The sequence below is a fragment of the Mus pahari genome, chromosome X (assembly GCF_900095145.1).
Source record: "Mus pahari chromosome X, PAHARI_EIJ_v1.1, whole genome shotgun sequence".
In the NCBI taxonomy this organism is placed as follows: domain Eukaryota; kingdom Metazoa; phylum Chordata; class Mammalia; order Rodentia; family Muridae; genus Mus; species Mus pahari.
In genome coordinates, this window is record NC_034613.1 from 41,477,134 (window position 1) to 41,495,616 (window position 18,483).

At 41.8% G+C, this 18,483-nt stretch overlaps 1 protein-coding gene across 3 annotated transcripts in view; it reads right to left on the reverse strand.

The window, feature by feature from the left end:
- The window catches only part of Frmd7 (FERM domain containing 7), a 47,036-nt gene that overhangs the window by 11,523 nt on the left and 17,030 nt on the right, over window positions 1-18,483 (reverse strand). The window contains exons 3-6 of one of the 3 annotated variants that reach the window (XM_021188587.2): window positions 9,783-9,887; window positions 8,933-8,975; window positions 6,227-6,260; window positions 3,174-3,271 (exon numbers count right to left, since the gene is read on the reverse strand). In XM_021188587.2, the coding sequence (XP_021044246.1) occupies window positions 3,174-3,271; window positions 6,227-6,260; window positions 8,933-8,975; window positions 9,783-9,887 (280 nt within the window). Of the gene's footprint in view, window positions 1-3,173; window positions 3,272-6,226; window positions 6,306-8,932; window positions 8,976-9,782; window positions 9,888-18,483 lie in introns of those variants that run through there. The other 2 variants (XM_021188586.2, XM_029533967.1) reach the window with 2 other exon arrangements.

Below are 18,483 nucleotides of genomic sequence, written 5' to 3' on the forward strand. Positions count from 1 at the left end.
GCCTACCTGTGCCTCCCAAGTGATGGGATTTAGGGTAAGTGCCCACCACGCTCAGCTTTGTTTTGAGACAGGGTCTTTTACAGCCCCCGGCAGCCTGGAAGTCATTACCTAGCTCAAGATAGCCTTAAAGTCATGATCTTCCTGCCTCTGCCTGTCATGTGCTAGGATCACAGGAATACACTACCATGCTCAATTTGATGCGGTGCTAAGGATCAAACCCAGGGCTTCTGGCAAGTAATCAAACAAGCTACCAAACAAGCTACACCCCCAGTCCTGAGAAGTTTCTATTGGCATTATAGAAATGTTCTAAAACTGGACTGTAGCCATAGTTGGGGAGACATTAATTTACTAAAGTACTACTGGTTTATACATTTTAAATAGGTAAATTTTACAGCATGTAAACTATACCTCAATAGAGCCATTTTTTTAAAAAAAATATATAACTTATACATGTGTGCATCTTTTTGATTTCTTAAGAACAAAACCCTAGGGGCTGGAGAGATAGCTCAGAGGTTGAGAACACTTCCAGAGGTCCTGAGTTCAATTCCCAGCAACCACGTAGTGGCTCACAACCATCTGTAAAGAGATCCGATGCCCTCTTATGCGGCCAAACACTGTATACATAATAAATAAATCTTTTTTAAAAACCCTATAACAACCAAAGGAAAATGTAAGAATGCATGAGATCATATTATTTTCCTCTCCATGTACTACTATGATAATTTAGCAAGATAATTGGTACCACCAGTAGCAGAAGTTGAAAAATGCTATGTCCAAATGGTAGCCTTTCTGATCCAACTCCCATCATTTCTCCTAGAATCTCTTATTGTTCTACCTAATATCACCGTTATCTTCTAAGTTATATTTTAGCAATATGGTTCTCTTAAAACCTAATTCGAATTTTGTTCATATATTTAAAATAGAAGCCAAGAATCCCTTTCTATGGTGGTGCTTCTGATATTAAAAATAAAATTCTCTTTCTTTCATACCTCAGTCTTCTGTCTATGGCTCCCCATCACATTTAGAGTAATGTTCTAGGTCTTGAATGTGCATTTAGCTCCTCTCTCCTTTCTCACTAAGGCTCCGGCCAGCCACAAAGGCTTCTTGATCTTTCTCAAACGCCCTAGGTATGTTCTTTCTCTCCTCTGGCCTTTTTCACTGACTATTCCAGGTGTGTGGACCTCTCTTTGCCCCTTGCTTTACTTCCCTGCCTCCTTCCAACGTCCCATCAACTGTCACCTTTCCAGTCACACTTGCCCTCCTTACATTATTGAATTACTCAGTACCCATACCTAGGACTCTCCCTCCCCCTCCCACTCTCTACTCTTCTCTCTTGCTCTTAGCACCTCCTAACATTCGATAGATGATTGATAGATAGATAGATAGATAGATAGATAGTTGATAGATAGATAGATAGATAATAGATAGATAGATAGATAGATAGATAGATAGATAGATAGATAGAACAGACATAGAGATTAGATGTAAATGTAGATATAGGTATAGATGTAGATGTAGATACAGATTCTTGTTTAGCTCATCCTCTGACTCTCCTGCACTGTCAAATGATAGCTCTGTGAGGACAGGATTTGTGGTATGGCTCACTACCATTCTCTCAGTGCTTACAACAGACTCTAACACGGTGGTGCATACTTGATATTTTTCATTGTTTAATGAATGACAAAGAAAGATTACATTATGAGTTTCTAAGAAGGAAGATTCACTTGAATTGTGCAAATCACATTTGGTAGTCACTTTCTAGCTAGAGATGCTTAAGAGATGTGTAAGTAATTAAATGACAGGGCCAGAATGCTCAGGTGCCTGAATGTCTAGCCCAGAGCAGGCCCTCAGCAACAGGTGAGTGAATGGACAGATAAATGAGCAATTGGCCTGGGATTCTGTATGTAACTTCATGTCTGACTGGAATTACTTGTGAAACACTAACTCACTCAAGACCATTCAAGATGATGCTTCATTTGCCACCTTGTCTCCAAGAGAGATGCTCTTCTTGAGCTATGTGTGGTCATGCTTCATCCCCTGTGTATGCTACTTCTTGTGCTACCACAGTTTTTATGTGTTCTCTGCCTACCATCACAGCCAATTCCCATGTATCCCTTAAAGCTCCAGTACAATAGCCACCTCCTCCATCAGCTTTCCTTGATTCTTAGCTTTTTTGTTTTTTTTCCCCATCCACTGCCCTTTCTGAGAACCTGGAGCTCTCTTGTGCCAGCTGGTAATCACTTGATACACAGCCTAGGATGTGGTCCCTGTCCAAGCACTCCATTGTGTTCTCAGCGAAATCTGAAATCTACCATTTATGGACTGGTGGAAAGGTAATGAACAAAGGTCAAAAATGAACTTAGGAAATAAACAAAAAACTGAAGTTATGATTGTGAAGGATTATCAAGGAACAGGGTATTCTTGGGAGGCCTCTCCAAAACGAGAAAGTCCAGCTGGCCTTAGAAGAGATGTTATCTCCTGCTGCTTAGACGCTACTCTCCAGGCTGTAGGAGCAGCATGGTCTGCTCCACAGAACTCCTTCCCAGGCAGGCCACCACTGTTCCCCAGAGCCCCTCCAGTCTACCTTCAGTGTTCATTCTAGTCAAACTATTTGGCTGCCAACCCTTGGGGAAACTAATATATATCTGGTACCGTTTATCCTTATAGCCTCTTTCCACCTTCTTCATCCCATGATTTAGTCTCTGGAACTGTGCTGCAAGAAATATGGACCTGGGGGATATCCTAGAACAAGCAGAGAGAGTGGGGACTACTTGGTCAAATTCATGGCAAAAATTATTCCAGCCAGTTCTGGGACAGCAAGTGAAAGGACAGTGACAGCAGGGTAGGTAGGCTAAGGTAGAGGAAAATCAGCCAATTCTACAGTTCAAATCATCAAAAGTACCTCCCCAAGAAGGTATTCATGTCACTATTTTAAACACAAGGACATTAGACTAAGAGAAATACAGGAGTTTGCCTTACAATAATGGTGAGGTAGTAGGACATGATTCAGATTTCAATGAATGCAATTAAGAACCACTTCACTGGAACTGAACTAGGCCCTCTCTCCTCTTAAGGTTGAATACAGTGCTAGGCAGGCAAATTGAAGGTGCTTGCCCCCTTCACTTGGCTCTATCCCTGGTGAATGGGCTGAGAAGTAGAGGTTTGGTACTTACATTGTAAGATGTGCGACACCATTAAAGCTGTGCAGTTGTCACTGCATGGAAGCCTTCCCAGAGCCAAATCCTTCTTTATTTGAAGAGTAAAAAGATACCTGCAAAGGATTTGAGGAAAATATCTTGAAAAAGAAGCAGGAGTAGAGGAAATAAAGGAAAACTTTTCTTTCTCCCAGACCCAAGATAATTCAAGGACGGAACAGCAGCATCCAGTCAATCAGAGTCCTTTGCAGGGGTGGCAAATGATACACAGGCTTTGCCCGATGCACAAGCCAACCCCAGACCACAACTTGGCTGACCCAGCATATTGGCACGTTCTGCAACTGTTAGAAATTTCCCTGGCTGGAGCCTGCCGCCAGCTCAAGAGACCTGGCCAATCCTCTTCTGGTGGTTTCTGTCATGGAGACAACCACATCCTGAGCTAGAGAAACAGGAGTCTCAGCAAGCACAAGTGGATTCTGGGGGACACAAAGAACTATCAAGTAGGCTGAGTCACAAGAATTCTGGAGGCTAATGGAGCAAGCAAGAACAATCATTGCATTTTATAATGATGCCAAGTCAGGGGCCAAGCCATTCTGGCTAGGTGGTATCACTCTAAGGTAATGAAAATACAGCTAGACCTTCATGCAGGCCATCAAGTCTAGCCTACTTATCCAAAGAGCATATTTCAGGATTTAAGGCCATCAAACCATGCTTGTACCCATCTTATTCCCTTGCCTGCATCCCATGTAACTATCAACCAGAGCTCAAATGAATATTTTACAAACAATTGCTATGAAACTAATGGCTGATGCACTCAGTGATACAGAGCCTTCATCAAAGACCAAAAAAAAAAAAAATAATAAATGCAGGTTTGTGTTTAGGGCTCTGACAAATTGAACATTTGCCACACTTAAGGCCTTAATAAAGAAGAATTCATGTGTGTGTGTGTGTGTGTGTGTGTGTGTGTGTGTGTGCGTGTACACATCCATATGTGTGTGTACAAAGGTCAGAGGACAATCTTCGGAATCAATCCCTCCCTTCCACCTTCTGTGAAATAGGATTTCTTCGTCATTTGTCACTATACTCGTCAATTTAGCTGGCTTGCAAGCTTCTAAAGATACCTCTCAGCCACCTGTAGAAGCACTGAGGTCACAGATGTGCCCCCTTTCCAGCTTCATGTGGGTTGCAGAGATTGGAACTCGGGGCTTCACAGTTGTGTGACAAATACTTTTCCACCAAACCACCTCTCCAGCCCCAGAGACCACATTTTGATGAATACGTGCATTAGAAAGACTCCGTATTATCTGCTTTCTTGTCCAGAGCAAAAAACAGTTCCAGCATTTTCTTTTATATGTGCAAAAACCATACATTATCTACTATGTGTGTTTCCCTGTATAAAATATAATTTTCTAGATGAAATTCTAGGTGGATTTTTCCATTTTTAATGCTCCAAAGGCAATGAATGTAGTAAAAGATACAAGGCAAGTGATAGATGAAAATTTGGTCTGAAGAAACTTGTCAAGCAATTATTCAGTTCACGAAGGCTTTAAGTATTATGTCCTTTCAAATTGTATGTGTCTCTAATGCATTAGAAATAAGTCACTTAAAATGGTTATTTTTTATATAATATTCTCAGAACTTCCTGCATTGGCCCCAAACAAGGCCTTATTGTAATTTCTACAACAGGTAAGTATTATTCCTTCTAGTTGTTGATGCCGGGTTACTGAATGCACAATGATCTACATAGCAAGCTACCTCAGCAAGTGGATGACAACAAACAGATTTTGAGAGAATTAGGGGAGGCTAGGAAGACAACTCGTGCAAAGACCCCATACCAAAGGAGAAAGTCGATGTGCTACATGAGGAAGGGTCAGATGCCAGGGAGATTAACTCCCAACCACTGTGAGTTTTAACTCAGTCAACTTTAGCTTCTAAGACATGTTCCTCATCTGTAATCTAAAAGAGCTAGATAAGAATATTTCCTTGGGGGCTGGAGAGATAGCTCAGCAGTTAAGAGCATTGACTGTTCTTCCAAAGGTCCTGAGTTCAATTTCCAGCAATGACATGATGGCTCACAACCATCTGTAATGGGATCCAATGTCTTCTTCTGGTGTGTCTGAAGACAACTACAGTGTACTCATATACATAAATAAGTAAATATTTTTAAAAAGAATATGTCCTAGACCCATTTTATGTGTATCAGTCTCAATCTAGAAAGCAGAATAAGTTTTGGAGGGAGTGTTACAATGACAGTGCCACTTTTCCATAGTATAAATACATATCGCTATTACAGATACTTCCCTTTCTGCTTATGGGATACATCCATATGATTACAAGCAGTGGCTGTCCTCAGTTCTATGCTGATTGAATCCCAGATGGTATAAAACAGAACATGGGTGCTGTTGTGACAGTTAATGGATTAAGTCACTAACTCTAGAATGTCATCCCTTCTTAGATCTGAAATTTGGAAAGATTAACATTTGGAGGGTGCAGTCAGCTTCTCCTTCTTTCTAGCCCAGTGGGTCTTCACCTTCCTAACGCTGAGACCCTTTACTATCGTTCCTCATGTTATGGTGACCACCCCCCAACCATATATTATTTCAATGGCTACTTCATAACTATAATCTTGCTACTGTTATGAATTGCAATGTAAATCCCTGTGTTTTCCAATCGTCTTAGGTGACCCCTGTGAAAGGATCATTTGCCCCCAAAGTGGTCATGACTCACTGGTTGAGAATAGTTGTCTAGCCAGGCGTGGTGGCGCACACCTTTAATCCCAGCACTCAGGAGGCAGAGGCAGGAGGATTTCTGAGTTCGAGGCCAGCCTGATCTACAAAGTGAGTTCCAGGACAGCCAGGGCTATACAGAGAAACCCTGTCTCAAAAAACGAGAGAGAGAGAGAGAGAGAGAGAGAGAGAGAGAGAAAATAGTTGTCTAGTTCCTCACACCTTGTACCAGAGCGTGACTTAAACCTAAGCCATGCAAAGGGAACTCAGAGCCCTTCTTTCATCAATAGCCAGAGAATGGGGATTCTCTAGTAACATCATTCAGCACACAGTGAAACACTTTACCTTGTGAGTTCTTCCCGAAGATGTCCGGGGTCCACTGGGAAAAATTTCACCATAAATTTGAAAACAACCTCCTTAGGATCTTAAAACACAATATCTCCATAAGTTTTATTTAAATTATCATTACAACAGTTAAAATAATCTCATATACACACACTCTAACACACACAAACACAACATGCATGCACACACACACACAAACACATACTGTGTTTTGCCTCCCTCCCATCTCCATTACTCCTTCCCATAGACTTATTTTACATTTCAGTTTTTCACATGTCTACTGTTATTATTTCTAGATTGTAACACTATGTGTAAAGCAATTCAGAAAGTCTTCCAACTCATATCTCTTTCACATACTTTCTCCCCATTGAGTTTCTTTTGTGAAGATGTGTCTGTGTGAGGCCCATTCTGTCCTTTCTTAAGAAGTGAGACGTTCAAAAAGATTAATTACAACTCGCTGTCTGTGACTGTTCAATCCCGCTTGAGAAAAGAGCCCAGCTTCAGTGCAAGCACATGAATGGATGCCTTAAAGATTTCATAAAATGAAATGGAAACTTAAGAGTTCTTTGGAGACTCACTTGTGTTGTATTTGTTGAGGCAAACATGTGAAGGTGTGTTTTCCTGAAGCGGAAACAGGTGAAAGGCTAAGACAGACTCGTGAAGTAGTTTGGCTGAAGCAGACACAGGAGAGAGGATGTTCTGCTAAAGCAAGCATGTGAAAGGAAACAAGATGAAGGATTCTTCACTAACAATGCACATGTATTGGTCCACCTTACATTATGTAGTTGAGCTCCATTTGTCAGGACTTCAGAGAGCAAAACACACTTAAAAAAATAACCTTCAGGTGCTGTGCTTAAGCTTCCTTGGACTTTGGCTGATTGGCAGAGTGATGTCAGCTGAGAAACGCACTTGCAAGACCAGTAGAGAACATGTGATGTTTAGAGGGAGTATAAAAACGACTTGACTGATGGTGACAGAGGCTGAGCTAGGTTTGCTTGTAGAGCTAGTTGCACAACACTTGTTGGTCCTGCATCTTCACTGATCTTCCCTTCACTGAGAGAGGCACAGCTGAGACCTTATCCTTTGAGTCCCTCCAGGTCCCTCCTGCAGAGGCTGAGACCTGGCTGTCTCTGCTAGGTAGTGCCACCACTGCTGATTCGTGTTTGCTATCTCCACTCTACCAAAGTAGACTCTACCAAACTAAACTGAACTGCTGATTTCCTGACAACATAGATAGGATTTGCGCCAAAGAACCCTTTCCAAACAGGTCCACTTCCCCCACATCCTTTTGTTCCACTACATCTGAAGGGTGGTGGGCTAAACGGAAGATTAAAGCATTTAAGAACCATCCTTTAAAAATAGGTTAAAATTAGGATAAAAGGAATGGAAAACAATATGGACCAATGTCTCTATGAATCTTAAAATACATCCCCGAAAAATCACATCTCCATATTTTCACACCTACTTGCATTTGAAAGATGAGAAACTTGAGACTGGGAGTGGAGCTCAATAATAGAATATTTTGCTAGCATGCACAAGGTCCTGGGTTGCATTCCCAACACCAGCAAAAAAAAAAAAGGAATAAAGTTTGTTAAATCAAAACTAAGCACACACAAGTAGCAACAGTGCTTTCTATTCAATACATCTTTTCTGGTTGTCTTTCATGTGCCTGAGCTTGTCCTAAGCCGCTACTGGAAGCTAAAAGATACTCAAGTGCTCCCAGTTTCATCAGACCAATTTGAGTACCACAGAGCCTAGGCTGAGGAAGCCTTCCTCGAGGAGTTGACAGCTAAGTAGGTTACCAGGGGCAGAAATTGAAATGGTTAATGGCGGGAACAAAGCGCTTAAGATAGAGTCCAGAGCTTTGCATACCATGCTAATAAGGTTGAACTTTAAAGGTAATTAGGGAGCTATGGATGTATTTTAAGCAGGAGAGAGATGTGGTCTGGGTTGTATATTTCACTCAGTCCCATGAAGAGTAATATAGATGCTTAATTGGAGAAAATCAGTTCAGAAGCTAACAGAATTATGAGATAAAAATCACAGAGCTGGGAGAAGCTGAGTCACAAGATGCATCAACTTTTGAAGGGCAGATTAGAGCAAGGAACTAGGACAAGACACTGAAGCGAGGGCTCCCAAAGTGTTAATTAAGACCTACTTGCAAACAAACAAACATGCACAAATGTGCATGTCCCTGGACCTTGCCCCAGGAATGAGGCCCAAGGATGATCTGTCTACATTTTAACAGAAAATCCAGATGAACCTTTATACACATGGAAATGTGAGAAGCTATGTTCCAGAGTGTGAGATACAGGAGTACCTTGAACATCAACTGAAGCAAATGGCAAGGCTTGTTGTGATGGCATGAAAGGAAAGACTCTTCAAATGATCGCAGATTGACATTGAGGATGCTTGAAGATTCACAGCGTCAGAGAGTGAGCCACATGCAATCTGCTGGTGACATAATTACCAGAACTCTTCAGGAGTACTTCAAGATCCAACAGTGTGAGCTTCTTTCTTCATCTCTGACAAAACTAAGACAATTTTCTCTATTGCTAAACTCACTGGACAGATGAAGGGCTGATGTAATCTATCCAACCATCCCTTTCCTTTTTTTTAGTAAGACGAAGAATTGCGTGGGGCTATAGGAGTATTTCTCAAGCATGAGCTGAAGACTCCATCCCTTGAGTGATCTTCCATACTTACTTTTGACTTGCTTTGTTATGGGCTTCAGAAGTTCCAACCAAACCTGTAATAGCATTAGTGAAACACAGCAGCAATGAGCACAGCTTTTTTTCTTTCTTTCTTTCTTTTTTGGTACTTAGATAAAGGTCAACGTCAAATGAACAAACACCAGGACTATTTAGATTTCTAAAGATAGTTGGAAATGAACAGCCATGTCAAAGAGATGATGTACCTTCGACATTCCCAGTCAGCCCCCTGGTAGTATTCCTGTAACAGTGTGCTGTTGATCTATAAACTGTGTTGCTGACATTTCAGTTACTACTTCCCTGCCTCGATAGCATGCTAGAGGTGTCACAGGCAAGGTTTATGAGTGGCTGCAAAGACTCCTAAAGGCATTTGGTTTCACATTTATGTCCCAAATTCCCACTACCCTTACCCCTGCTCCTGCCGATGCCCACTTAATAATGAGCCTTTCTGGAAGGGTGCCAGCTTCCAGATATGTGAAGGCAGCAGAAGAACCTTGTGAAAGTTAGGGCCCGAGAAACAGGGAAAGAAATCTCCGTAATGACCAGATCAAGAGTCTTAACTCTGGAGATTGAGGTCCAAGGGGTCGAAGTAGATAAAACTTTGATAGTTGGTCAAAGAGTAACAAAATAGGGATCATGAGGTGAAGCAGAAGAATTTGTTTGGCAAACCAAGGTAACTCAACACACAAGGCAAGAGAAGGGAAGACAGTTTTAAACACAAGAATTTTGTAAGGGTTAAACAAGTTTTGCATTTTTAATCTGGGATTGAGCCCTACATACAACAGTGAAAACTGCATCTGGAAGCATTTCCAGACACACAGAACACTGTAGTCAAACCCACTTACATTATTTCCAGAATGGCTGCAGAATTCTAATCCAAAATATTCCTTTTCAGCAAGATTGAGATGGCCGCAGCTCAGGTTGAAGAGTGCCTCTCCAGATGATTTTTGCTAAACAAAACAGAGATTATGGCCCGGTTTGAGTTCCTAACAAGTAAAGCACGATAAAGCACAGAAGCAATGTCTTTCTTCAAGTCCCCACCACTTAGAAAACCTGCACACCCCTAAAGATGCTGAGAGCTTGACAGACGCAGACAGGGACACAAATCCACCTACAGACAATTTTAGCCACATCCCTAAAAACTCCTCCAATGAACGACAAGCCCTCTTGGAAGGGATAGTCTTGCATGTAACTATGACTAGATCTGCACATTTATCTTCCTCACAAAAGTCCTTCATTCATTTATCCCAGGCAGATTGCAAACTGACAAGACAGTTTCATCAAGATGTAAATCTGACTCTGTCACAACCCTGTTTCAAATCCTTCAGGGGTTGTCCATTGCTTAGCAAGGGAGGCTGGTGCTTGCTTCTCCAGCTGCATTTCTTGACCTGTTTCTTAACATTGCTCTCTCCTAATCTCAGCCCACTTGTAGTCCCCCCCCCACATGTCAAGTAACTTCATGCCCCTGCCTCTGCTCGTGGCATTCCTTCTCCATAGCCTGCCCCCTTCCCACTTTCCTCTGGCTTGGCTTGCTACCACTTAGGTTCAGATGACATTTCCCTAGGAGAGCTTTCCTGATGCCATCCATCTGTAGCAGATTAAACCAAGGGCAGAGCCTGAGTTCCCCATCATCCTGGCTCACCTCATCCAGGACACATCTAACCCTGTTTGTCTTCCTCCTTATGACAACTTCTTTCATAGTAACGTCCTTGTTACTTCCCAAGCCTAACCAGAGCTTGATGAACAGTAGAAGCTCTTGAGTGTTTGTTGTTAGAACAGGAAGTTGACCAAATTCATCATAGGAGTTCTTTGAGTAAACTTCATTTTGTACCTTTGCCCGAATATAGCATATTCTGTTCACGTAAGCCGCACATATTTTTCTTCATAAAGCCCACATATGCTGTGAGCACAAAGTGGTGCCTTTCTCAGACTTCCCTGGGAACAAGCACTTTGAAGAAGGCTCTGTGCAAATCTCTTTGAGCTCAGTGTGGCTTTAATGGCCACCATCCCTTAACCCAAGTGTCACTGTGGCAGGGAAACTGCTGATGGGAAAATTGGGCCCTGGCTGATAGGTACAAAGACATGCTGCTGCAAACCTCTAGTTAAAGTCAAGTCACAGGGTGCCCAGAGTGCTGAGAGAGAAGCCAGGTGTGGGGGCACGGAAGTGGAGCTGGAAGTCAGTGAGCCATAGAATTAACAGCAACCATGAGAGGGCAGAGGTCACCCTGAGGCAGTGACACATTGAGCAGAGCCTACATCTGCGATTTAATAGTTTCCAGGAAGGCAGCCCACCTCCCCACCACTTCCCTCACTGACCAAAAATATGCCCTTCTCCCCCTGCTCTTCCCTCCACTTGGTTACATTGTACAGAGCTCCAATTTAAGATTCATTTGGGTTAACCAGGGTCCTATTTTTAAGCCCAAATAGGCCACAAAGGGCAAAACAGACTGCAACCTCTCGCACCTGAAAAAAAAAATCTGCTGGGCCGAGGGAAGTCGTTTTGATTTGATGTGGGAGATTGTGTTAAAGCTAGGTCCAAGAAAAGAGAGGCAGGTCTGGAGCTGGATGTGGGGGTGCAAAGGGCATGGGTGGGTGGGTGGGATCTGATTGGAGGGGAGAGTGCTGTCTAGGGGGGATGGCAGTGGGGGTGTTTTGTGCCTATGTGGCAAGTGCTGACACAGACCATTCCAGACAGATGAAATCGCTCCTATTTTTAAAGTCCTGCAGACAAGGAGCTGCCACGGGATTTTTATTATGAAGAGAAAAGAAAAGAATTTCTAAAGGAAGAGGGATGACAGCAGTACTTTTTCCAACACTAACGAAACACTTCTGTCATGAGGACTAAATTCTGTCATAGACTCCAGTTTCTTTGCAAATAATTTTTAAAGCTTGATATAGTCTCTCTTTCTCTCTCTGTCTCTTATCTCCCTCCTCCTTTTTTCCTCCCTCCCTCCATTGCTCCCCCCTCCCTCCCTCCCTGCCCCCTCTGTGTTTATTCTGATTTTCCATTAGGGTACTTACTCCCTATCAACCTACTAACACTATCACACTTTTGAACACATCTTTGTATACATGTGTCCACACACTTAAATGCGTCTGTAGTCATTAAAAATATAAAAGGCCATTTACTGGGGGTTGTCAAATAAGCCTTTCTTTTCGCTCCCTTCCTTATGATGCCCTACCCTGTTTATTACTATAATCCACTGATGCTTCTATCCCTGAAAATATTGCCAAATGGTTTTTGAAGCCTTTGACATTTTTGCAGTTGGAGTCTGGGCGCTCCTGTGACTCAAACACTCCACCCCCATCTCAGGACAGGCATTTCCCTTCCTAGTGTACATTGAAATTGGCCAGCCTTGTGGAATGTGTTACATAATAGGTAGGATTTGGGTTCTGTCTCAACATGCAGCTTTGACTTTTTTTTCTACCATTAAGACCCAATTCTCCAAAATTTGCGTCTGATTTCGTTCTCACAATATCTGCTCATATATGACTTTCCTATTTTCTCCTTTAGGATTTCCAAGGGTCTGCCTACTCTTGTTTCAGTTGGCACATTTATAACATTCTAACCAAACTCCCTTAGAGCTAAAATCTCTGCCATCACTGTTACCTTACTCAAGAAGTTGAAGCTCCAGTCCTGATTCTTGTCTTGGTCTTATCTCCCTTGGGTAACAGTACAGAACTGCCTGCCTTCTAAAGATGTACCAGAGACCAAACCTAGGGTGTTACACACGTTAGGTAAGTGCTCTACCACTGGGCTCCATCCTTAGACCTAGGATTATTTTAAGCAAATGTCTCAGGACTTAGTTATCTAATGTCCAAATTACTGTGTCATGACCACTGGCACTGATTCCAGGAGACTCCAAACTCATCATTTCATGGAGGCAACAGTATTTTTAACACTTAGTTTTAAACTGCAAGTTACTCAATATCCTGTGTACCTACAGCTGTCATAACCAGCTTTTGCTTCCCCCCCCCCATTTTTGGCTTTTAGCTTTTGGCTTTTGGCTTTTTCGAGACAAGATTTCTCTGTGTAGCCCTAGCTGTCCTGGAACTCACCACTCTGTAGACCCAGGCTGGCCTTGAACTTGGAAACCCACCTGCCTCTGCCTCCCAAGTGCTGGGATTAAAGGCATGTACCACTACTTCCCAGCATAACCAGCTTCGTAAAATGCATTTGGGGCAAATCATGTAGCCCACATAGATTTATCTACCCATTCTAGGTACCGGAAGACAAATTCCATGGGTTTGAATATCTAGCTTTAAGCATTGTATCTGGAAAGACGGCCATTCAGTGTTTACTGAGTACATAGATTAGTTGGCACAAACATTTAAGTGGATTGGTGTGCATTAGTAAGATAACCCTCTAACAAGGAAAACAAAAATTGTATGAGCTTTAGGAAATGATTGAACCTTTTTGAACCTCACTTTACTAGCCTATGAAATGGAGATGATAACAAATTATCTCAGAGGACTATTATGAGGACTAAGCAAGATAATTCACAATTAGATCTTAGTCTAGTGCCTGGCACAACATAACATACAAGTGTGTAAGTAGGTAAAGAAGGTGTGGATAACCTATGGAAAAATACAGTGAAATGAGTCTGGAATGCTACCACCCAAATTTTAACAGAATCATTATACTTGCAGAGGGAGTAGGATTGGGGGGGGGGAACACAATTCCTTCGATTAATCTGTAGATGGTTGAATATTTTTAAATAGGCAGGCCAGTACAATTTCTCTTGACCTAATTCCACAATGCAGACCACGTTTTGTTTTCCCTCTTTAATACAATGACATATGTCATGGTATGAGAAAACCTGACAGTAGGATACTCTGAGTGGGTATGTTACCATAAAGCAATCAAGTTCCATGCTTATCAGGAACTATTTTCCTTACCATAATTTGGGCAATTTGACTTGTTATTATACTTGAACAATGTATTAACTAAATTATATGCATATAGTAATTCTGAACAGTAAAGACTCATTTCTATGAAAGTTAAAGCAATCCTTATAAAGATTACATAAGGAGCATCTTCATGTGCTGTAAAATGTGCTTTAAATATGAAAGCAGTGAAATGTGAGGGAACTCTGTTCTCAATGTTGTTTCGCAAACCTCTACATTTTATTGCCATATTAAATAAAGCAATATTGGAAATGGTAGATTTATGTGACTGGAGGGAATAGGACAAAGAAGAACATAATCTGAAGTCCATACCTACCAGAAAGGCTTTGACCCAAAGGAAAATTATTGTAATAAATATATACATATAATATCTATGAATATATAAATTGTATAACATGTAATATAAAATATATAACAATATATAAATGTATAATTTTGTTAAAATACATTTAAGTTATTGGTGCATATATGTATATAATTTATTACTGATCTCAGTTTCGGCAAATTTTGTCAGTTCCCAGGCTAACAGGCACTTTAGAAAAGATTAAGAAAAGGATTGTCACATATGCCCATGGAGTGCATACTTTAATAATTTAATTACATATAGACCATTTAATTATGCTTGCAGAAAGGATACATTGAAATAAAATATGACATTAACAGAGTATACTAGGCTATTTTTCACTTTTGCTTTTTGTTATCTTTTCTAGAGATCTCAGTAGATGTAAATAAAAATTAAAATGCATAATATAACATGAAGTATTTTATAGTTATTAGCCATTTCTACTGTTGGCTCTAGCATTCAAAATATTTCTTGCACTCTCCAGAGGAAATTGTTCTTGATACCGTAAGTGACAATTACTTCACCCTACTTTATGTTCACCCCACCTTTTACCTCAAAATATGACTGTCTTTTGTGTGTTGTGTTGTGTATGACAAAATATCATGACTGAGAAACTTAAACAGTAGAAATGAACATTCTCACAGTTATAGAACCTGACACTGTAACGTGGAGGCGCTGAGAAAAATCGCATGCTGGTAAGAGAGCCTTTTCACCAAGTCTTCACATGTAGAGGAATAGGAGGAGAAGAAGAGAGGAGTGGGTGGAGTTTTCTCTTCTATGCTCATAAAGGCTACTAACCATATTGGAGAGAGCCTCACCCTTATGATCTCAACTGTATCTTCTAAAAGCTCTGTCTTCTAATGTAGTCACATCATGGATGAGTTAAATTCTTTAAGGATACAAGTCAATCGATAGCTATGAAGAAACTTGATAATCCACTTTAATGATTGTATCTCTGTGTGTGTGTGCCTTGTGTGCCTGTGTGTGTGTGTGTGCGCGCACGCGTGTATGTGTGTGTTTGTGTATACACATAATGTTTACGGTGGGTATGGAGATGGATAAACAATGTTTATGGAGTTGGTTCTGTCTTCTCATGTTTCCATAGTTTCTGGGGATGGAGAACAGATTGTCAGGCCACCCACTGAGGCATCTCACTGTCCCATCAAGTTACCATATCTGTTCTTTATCATTTTAGCTTTGTTTTTGCTTGTTTGGGAGAAATTGTCTACCCATGTAGCCCAGGCAGCTCTTCAACTCAGAGTCTTCTAACTCAGTCTCCAGAGGGGCTGGCTGGAATTACAGATGTGTGTCACTGCACCAAGCTTCAGACTCTTTACTTTTTCCAAAGGCTAAATGAACTCTCACAGAATGAGAGCTTGCAAGAATTTTTTAAAAAGATACACGTACAGAGGGACCAAGAGGAGTTATAAGCACGTGACTAGCACCCACAGGCATAGGGGCAGGCAGTATGTCATGGTGAGTAAGAATGTAGGTTTTCACCAACCAAGAAGTGTACCTAGAGGGACCCATGGCTCCAGATACATATATAACAGAGGATGGCCTTTGCTGACAGCAGTGAGAGGAGAGACCCTTGATTTCCGGGCGGTTTGATGCCCCAGTGTAGGGGGATGCTGGAGCGGTGGGTCAGGAGTGGGTGGGTGGGTGGGGGAGCACTCTCATACAGGCAAAAGTGAGGGGGGAGGGTGGATGTGTGATCAGGGGGTTGTTGGAGGGGTAACCAGGAAGTGGGCTATCTTTTGAGATGTAAATGAATGGAATGATTAATAATAATAATAATAATAATAATAATAATAACAATAAAGAATGGAAGTTTTGCAGCCCAGATACACCTGAGCCTAGTTTTGACCCTCCTCCTGGGAGAGGGCTGAGCTTAAGCTACTTAGTCTCTCCTGTGCTTCAGTTTCTTTCATTGGAAAACAATACAATCAAAGGCCAGACACAAATGACCAGTTATTATAAATAAGTCCATCAATTTGAAATATCTCAAATCAGCAAATCTAAAAAGAAAAAAAAAAACAGAAAGAAGATACATTATTTTCAGGAGCTAGGGGCCAGGAGACCTGAATGAGGAGTGACTCTTTGTATAAAATTTCTTTTCAAAATGATTAAGATATCCTAATATTACATAGGATTCAATGATTGTGCAACATAGGAAACTGTTATAGACCATTTATTTGTATATTTTAAAATTAGGAATGCTATATAGTATTCTTCCAACGTCAAGAAGAATGGTCTCTGCAATAAGTACTTTACATGGTACCTGCCGTAAGTACTATTTGTACAGTGGCCACATAATTTATCAAACATGCTTGGATACTTTTAAGGTAGACAGGGGTCACTAATAATAACTACGGTTTCACAACAGGCATAATCCAGACTGTCCTGGACAAACTCCGGTGTGTGGTCGCATAGCACTTAGCATTTGGATCACTTTACAAGGTCTGTTTTTCCACAGAGGTGGTATTTCTTTATGTTATCAAAATCTGGATCACTGGGGCCCACATGCTCGATCCTTTGTTTTCCCCTAATGGTAATGAATTCCTGCTGCTTATTTCTACACTGGCAATTGAATGGATGATCTCTGTGGTCATTTCATCCCTGAGATTCCATTTCCATCCATGAAGCCTGTGATGGTGGGAGCAGAGAAGTGATTCACCAGTCTTACCTCTGGGTTCTTTTGGTTTACTTTGTCTTCACCCTGTCTATACTCTAGTTATTTTTGATCCATTTGCCTTTGTCATTCTGTATATAACCTTACCCACTGCGACTCTTTCCATCTTCCTTTCAGTTCTGTCCACAGGGTTGAGACCCGGCTCTCTGAAAGGCACTTGCCTACTCTGCAGTGAGACTGATGGGGGTAACATATTGCCATGAAGCGAAACAGACTTGCAGGCAACATAGGCACCCTGCTACTTAGTCACAGCAGCGTGAAGGGCCAAGTGCCTTGGGGTGGGAATGTAAGCTGGGTCAATATGAGGTCTCATCCAAAGCACACCTACCTGCACAAAAATGGAGGGATAGATAGCACAAGGGACTCCTGGCAGAGAGCATGCCCAATTGGGCACAGAGCAAGAGCTGGCTAAAAAAAAAAAAAAAAGTCTCAGAAGCAGAAAATACTTGAAGTCCTTATCTAAACCAGAACTCACCAAGCTGTTTGCGGTTATTAGAAAACAAAGTAAGATTCACTAGGTAGAAGGGTGGGCAGAAGCCAAAAACACTCCAGAGAGAGTGTTTCCTAGCATATGAAGCCAAACCCCCAAATGTGGGCCCCAGGGAGGGAGGGAAAGACATGAAAGGCTTTCAGCAAGATTACTGATGCAAAGTCTTGTTTTAGAAATGCAAGGCAGAAAGTAGAGCACGGTGCCCCAAACGATGAATTCCACGGGACTCCCGTGGGCTACTCCTTCAAAAGCACACCTTGCTTCAGTAGGGGCTGCCAGAGTCTGTAGTTCTCAAGGCTCATGAGGAGGTGAGGGGAAGGGTGGAAGAAATAGCTGCTGCCTGAGACTACTTTGAGAAACAAAGGCAGAAGGCAAACTTTAGGGTACTGTCCTGGCTGTGATAAGTGGAGACAATAGATGTGAAGGAAGGAGGTAGACATGACAATAGAGAAAAGCCAGATGAGAGATTTAGCACCACAATGGGCTAAGAGCTGGTGTAGAGAAGGAGCAGAGTCCATTACTGCTCCCCCTCCTACCAGGATAAGGGTGTGCAAACATCACCACTTAACTGGGGTCACAATTTGAAGTCTACTGCGGTTTTCTTTTCATTTTCTAAACTGCTTTGTAAAGAATGTTCTCGTGTGTGTGTGTGTGTGTGTGTGTGTGTGTGTGTGTGTGTGTGTGTGTGGTGTTTGAATGTGATGCATAAATGCTTGTATGCAAGTTTTTCCTTTGACACTCCCTACATTCACAAGCCAGGAAAGAAAAGCCACCTTTGTCGTATCTTACGCCCTCTGCTGGCATAGTGACAGAACAACGAAAGCTCTCATTTATCCCCTCTGCTCTTTAACTCCACCTGGCCTTTTCTTTCCTGCTTCCTGGGGTGGACTTGAGAGCTTTGTTCCTTATCTCTTCTTCAGATAACCCCCATCCACCCCTCCGGAACTACTCCAAACCACTTGCTACCGAACTCCAAAGCAGTATAACTGCACTGTACCCTTAAGGAGACCGCTGTGACACACTTCCTTTTGGGGACTCTGTTTGCTCCTTTCTCGAACCCCTTCAGCCCTGAGCTCCATATAGCAGTGGTTCTCAACCTTCCTGATGCTGCGA